This window comes from Xiphophorus hellerii, chromosome 2 (genome assembly GCF_003331165.1).
Source record: "Xiphophorus hellerii strain 12219 chromosome 2, Xiphophorus_hellerii-4.1, whole genome shotgun sequence".
In the NCBI taxonomy this organism is placed as follows: Eukaryota; Metazoa; Chordata; class Actinopteri; order Cyprinodontiformes; family Poeciliidae; genus Xiphophorus; species Xiphophorus hellerii.
In genome coordinates this window covers 11,511,362-11,517,623 of record NC_045673.1, presented here as the reverse complement: position 1 = coordinate 11,517,623, position 6,262 = coordinate 11,511,362, and the positions used below count along the sequence as shown (strand labels likewise).

The 6,262-nt window shown below is 37.5% G+C and overlaps 1 protein-coding gene across 1 annotated transcript in view; it reads right to left on the bottom strand.

Annotated features, from left to right (window-relative positions):
- Positions 1 to 6,262, bottom strand: part of otogl (otogelin-like) — a 34,733-nt gene continuing 28,471 nt past the window's right edge. Inside the window, 7 exon segments of the mRNA XM_032577433.1 lie at positions 1 to 662; positions 1,009 to 1,088; positions 3,408 to 3,479; positions 4,226 to 4,271; positions 5,574 to 5,693; positions 5,775 to 5,879; positions 6,000 to 6,178. Coding sequence (XP_032433324.1) covers positions 462 to 662; positions 1,009 to 1,088; positions 3,408 to 3,479; positions 4,226 to 4,271; positions 5,574 to 5,693; positions 5,775 to 5,879; positions 6,000 to 6,178 — 803 coding nt within the window. The 3' untranslated portion in view covers positions 1 to 461.

Sequence of the window (6,262 nt, the reverse complement as noted above, 5' to 3'; positions counted from 1 at the left end):
CACTATCAAGTCCTTTATTACACAGATTTACTTTACAAAAAACAACAAAAACTACAGAACCACACCGCAAAGTTATATTGATCAAATAATGCAAAGCAAATGCCAATTTATAATCTGAATAAACAGCTTGTCAATGTAGGAACTGCCGTTTTAACCTATTGCTGTCAATATGCAGAAAAAAATGCACAACTAATCTGGGAGCCCAAGTAAAACTGACAGGGACTCACATAGTGGGTTTTGATAAAATAGACAGCTAAAGTGCAGACAAAACTACTCACATCAGTATTTTCTATCAAAACTGCTACTCAAGATCAGTTTTGTCCAGTCAGCTATCATACAAAAGCAAAACAAAATAAAAGAAAAATGGCTGTTTTTTCATGGTTGGCCAGTTTTACAATATTAATTCAAATGCACCCCATAAAAAATAATTTTGTATTGGTTACACACACTTATTCGTATTTTTAGTTCCATTGGCAGGAACAGTCAAGAGGTTCCTGGAAGTTGTAGTCCACCATGCTGGCATTCCGAGAGCAGTACAATGAGACGGTCCGTGTTTGTAGTCCACTCTCACGGCAGCACTTACAGAACCTTGCATGACTGTTGATGTTAAAGTTGAATATGGTGGCAGATGGACATTTGCCATCACATGAATACACTGTAACCTAGAAGGAAAGGAGCAAAACCTGATGAGGACACAAGTGGAAAGTTGGGAATACATGGCTGTTATTTTAAAATATTTTTCACCAATCACTACGTCTCATTCTATATTTGCGTGTTTCATTTAGTGCAGGGGTGCCCAAAGTTGGTCCTTGAGGGCCTGGCATCCTGCAAGTTTTAGTTCTCTCCCTGGCAGTACCAACAACCTTTTCAGCATGTCAGTGTTCTTCTTAGGCCATCTAACGAGCCGTCATTTGATCCAGGTGTGTTAAACCAGGGAGAGAACTAGAACATGCAGGATGCCGGCCCTCGAGGACCGACTTTGGGCACCCCTGATTTAGTGCCTCTTACTGGTGTGTTGCTCCTGCAGTCGTCCTTTCTAATGGTGGTCCGAATGGCCACACGCTTACATGTCTTCCCATCCTCTTTACCTGGGTGTTTTGATAAGGAGTTCATATTCATACATCAAAAAGTGGTCAAAACCAGTCACATAAAAAACTGCATAAAATAACTACCATAGAAGTGTAGGCATGGACCGGTACCAGTGTCATTGTATGCCTTGGATTTCAAAAGTTAGATTTAAAATAAAATTGTTAAAATGTCTCCGGTGTATTACCCCTATGATTTTAAATGATTTTATAAGACTGCCAAATATAGTCCTGAAGGGAGCAAAGTTTTTTCAGCTTAATGGAGTAAAGGATAAGTGTACCTATCCCACTTTTGCTGAGACAAATTCAGTTGGAATTATTTCTGGTCATGAAAAACAGACAAGGATGGTGTGATCACCAAAGTAACACACCTATCGTCCTTAACAAAGGACACTTTGCACTTCTCTTCAATGCCCTGTGTATTTTTTGCTTTACAACATAATTCTGACACATGTTGAATAGTTCCAGTACTGGCTTTGTTATAAAAGGAACAGAAATATTAAACAGACATTGAAGATATCTGCATAAGGTTGCCAAAACAAGGGTGGACAGAGAGGTGAAAGTAGACCCACAGGATAATAGTCTACATGGCAATTAATATAGTGAGGAGTCAGTATTATAGTAAATAATATATAGTATTATAGCAACTGTAATTCAGTGAGGATTTCTGCAGACTTGACAGGTGGTGAGGAGAATATTAAAGGCCACATCTCACCACCACACAGTCCATACAATGCTTTATTTGTAGTTTAGCTTGAAATAATTGTCATAAAGCAGATATTGCATATTTTTTTAAATAACAGATTATGAAATTGCAAAATATTTGCCTAAGATCACAAACAGGGCCGCACAGCAAGGGAAAGACGACCCAGTGGTGAACACAGCAGCATAATGGGTTCTTGTTAAAGACAAAAGGAGGAGAATTTCAGTCAAAATATGGCCAGGATTTAAACAGAGGTAGACAGATGAGCATTAATACTGCTGTCAGGACACATTAAGTGGTGTGCAGTGTTACATGTATAGTCCACAACAACAAGAAGACTGGACTGACTCCTGCAAACTTTTAATCTTGATTACTATGTGAAACATTCAGGTGTTTTTTTTTGTGACAGCCCTAAGGTTTAGAGCTGCATTTTAATTTGAATATATTTTTTCCATGTAATTCAAATGAATTCACTCAGTACAGTGATTGACATTTATCACATGCTCCTAAATGCTGTCCTTTAAGGGAAGAAATGTACCAAAAAAGGACAGAGAACTATTCTCCACTTTACTGAAAAATAATACTAAATGACAAAATTGTGAAGTCATTTACCAGATGTTTTCTTGCAGAGAAGGTGCATTTAGTGATGTGCAGCTAGTCGGGACAGAACAATCCTCGCACTGTTTGTCCTGAACATGTGGCTTTGTGTCAACTCAACCTGTGGGGCTTAATGTGACTCACTTGTGAGGATAACTTGGTTGCAATCATAAATATGCTGTCAGTATGTGCATCTGTACAAATTCGATTTGTAGTGCCTCTTAAAGCTAAAGCTAGAAATGGTGCTGTAAGCATTAGAAGACATGACAATTAAATTTAATGTATCTTTATTCTGCACTCTTTTCAACTGTATGTTTTAAATTTAAATTAACAAATACTGAACAGCTGAGGATCAATTACTGTATAATAATCTGCTACATGATTTTGACATTCATTGGAATAATTGTTGCTTTTCTGGCTTACATGGAAATAATTAGACTCTGACTTCTCAGGAGTCACAGCTCAGTGACTTGGATGCATCCCTTCTCCAACACTCCAATACATTTTTAAGTGTCGTGATGCATGAGGTTATCATACAGCATGCTTTCAATATCACACCAGTCCATGCCTACAAACACATATTTTTTCTAATAAATTGATAAATAAATAAATACACTCTTAAAGAAATTGACATTCCTTGTAACTTTTTGCACCAACATCCTGGCTCCTTCCTACAGAGAAGGGCTTTTTGTTGCCCAGCAGTAGGTGTTCGTTTTGACTGTCACTTGGCTGGTGGGGAGGCAACATATTTTTCACAAATAACCACTGAGTGGCTTTTGACTAATCTTCTAAAACAATCATAGATCGCTAAACTATGTTATTCTTTATGCAAAATTAGAACTTTTAATTACTACTGAAAAATGTTAGCAATTTAACTTAATGACAGTTTTTTTTTATCACATATCTAAAAAGAAGATAAATAAAACTGAACACACAAATTTATAAAAAAAAATATATAAATAAATAAATGTCAAAGACACTGTCAAAAAGTAACTAAGTGGAATAATACAAAGTGGTGGTACCTGTATCACAGTTAGTACTACCAGTGGGTGTTATGGGGTTAACGGTAAACGGTAAAACACCCAGTCCAGAACCTGGGAACATCGTCAGGACAGCAGTCGTCCGGTTCAAATGGCGTCAGGAGAACACAAGTTATGACTTACTCAAAAAAAAAAGGCAATTGCATTTCACACACAAACACACTGTGGATCAAATCAGTCACCGCATGCACAAAAATGTTTTCCTTTTCAGGGAGTAACTCGAGGCAGCCAGCCAAGTAACACAGTCGCACAGTAACACTTAATGAACTACAAAGCTCCGCAGGGCAAACCCTAACCCTCGCACCGTCGCACATCCTCATTGGAAAAAACACTCACCGTTGAGCAGCCCAAAACACAAAACTGCAAGGACACTGCAAAGGAAGGCAAGCAGCTGAAAGTGCAACGCTGAACAAAAAGAAAGAAAAACTGACACCACTTTTATTTAAGATTAAATTCACGAAAATAGAAAATGTTCTCGTTCACAAAACATTTTACGAGGCAGAGTTTATTTTCAGGACAGATTTATCAGCATTATTCTAACATTTTTACAAAATTTGTCTTTTTTATCCTGAGCCGTGTTATCGCTTTAAAATATGAGCAGAAGTTTCTGAGGATACCTGAGGTAGCCAAGGGGATTTTGAAATGTAGGCTGCCAGCCTTTATCTCCACCCTCTACAAACCGCCAAACCGCCCAACCATTCAGCCAATAAGCCCATCCACTGCCAGGCAACAAAGCACTCACCCCTCTAATCAGCTGCACAAAGCATTACCAGCAGCCCCAAATAAATCGGAAGACTCACATGTCCTGCAGCAGCCGTCTACATAGCTCTGAACTACACCCCCACTCTGCAAGAGAAGAGAATAAAAAAGAAAACCTTAGTTAGAGTTATAATAAAATCTTATTCAGAGGAAGCTACAGCAACAGACACTTTTATTAGTACCTCTGGTAAAGATGTGTGAAAGATCTCAAATATACTAATTTTTATTATGTTTGTTTTTACTTAGAATAATGTAATTCTGAAACCTTGTTCGTACAGCTCACTTTTACCAACAGTACATGTCTCAGTCTTCACCTATAACATTGTCTGAGGTTGGGGGATAAAGAAGAGGGATCTTTGGTTATTTCTGCTTCCATAATCTCTGTAGATCCTTCTGATTATCGCTCGCTTTTCGTGCACACACATCTCACCCCTAGGGTTTCATTGGATTTAGAACTTGGATACTAACATGGCCATATAAGAAGGGCTTTGTGATTTTGAGACACATAAACCAATTCTGTGCTGACCACATATTTGATGATCAAAGCAAATTTACTGGTAGAGATCACCAAGTTTTTTTATTTAAAATGTCCTGGTATTTCAAAGTGTTTAGTCGAAAAACAGGCTCACAGCAACACAGACCCTCAACAATTGAAGGAGACTAGCTACTTTGTTGTAAGTATAAGGACTCAGCATAACACTTATTAAAAACTCAGAAATCATACAAAAGCATGATAATTTTTCAGTTTTAGATTATTTGATCCTGACAAACACATTCTTGGAACAGTAAATTAGAGAAAAAAACATGTTTCTCTGATTAAAATATAGACATTAATACCCTGTAATGATGACATCAAATCTTGGTATAAGATATTCATTGGGATAAGAAGAATAGTTATCCAACCAACTCACTCCTGTGGGAACTCTTTATAAATGAAAACAGATCACCCATACACTCAATATTATATATATATACAGTATATATATATATATATACTGTATATATAGATGTATAATTTTCTGACTTTTGATGTTCGAAACAAGTGATTACTTATCTTGCTAATTTTGAAGAGTGTCTAAAGGCATTTCTGTCAAATCATAATTATACCACAGGGAGGTAGGAAGTCATGGATTACTAATCAGAAGGACGATTAGGGGGTACCAATAATTAGAGCATCTGTGATTTTGCTAAATGTAATAATTTCCCAACTGAATATTCTTTTTCTGAATGAGATTATGCCACTGCAATAAAACACAAGTTTGTTTAAAGATTTGAAATATCTTTACCAGAGGTAGAAAATAAAGTACACTGTTCCTGAATCTCATACTAAACAAGGACACACCTTTAAAGGAACATCCAAAAATATGTATGAGATTTAGAGGCTCTGACCTGAATACATTCGGAGTCATTAAAAGGAGGGCAGATAACACCAGATGCAAGTATCACCGCTCCGACTGCTGTCTCCACGCAATCATAACGCGTACAGTTTTCCACCCAGGAACTCCCTGCCTGCACACAAACACAATAGCAAATTTTAAAAGACCCTGCAATGAAAGAGTGATTAGCATATGCAGCTTTGCTTGTTCTTACAGTGAAAAATTCTGCTGTCCCATTTTCGTTGGTGAAAGTACAAGAGATGTTTTTACAGGAGCCACAGCACACTTGAGGGTCTGTAGAAGGGACATATGCCTGGTGCTAAGACCAGGAAGTGAATCAAAAAAGTAAACAGGAGTTTTACCCTAGCTGAGATGAAAATCACAGAATTGCTGTTAGCATTGATATGATCCATCATATTTTGTGCAGCACCATACATACCGATCCACACTTTTGGGAACAGTTAACAGAGGTGATTTCCATTGCATAGAAGCCAGTCTGTGGGTCTTTGTAAGGAAGACACTGAACAGTGTAGCACAGCTCTCCTTCAAAATACTGGACCAGGGACTGGCCTGGACCCAGAACTGTGACTCCTTGGAAAAGACACACGTCGGCTTTCTCTATAAATGAACACAAATAAACATGCAATATATGAGCATAATGAATATGATAAGTCTGTTTTTTGTAACTTGAATCTTTTGACC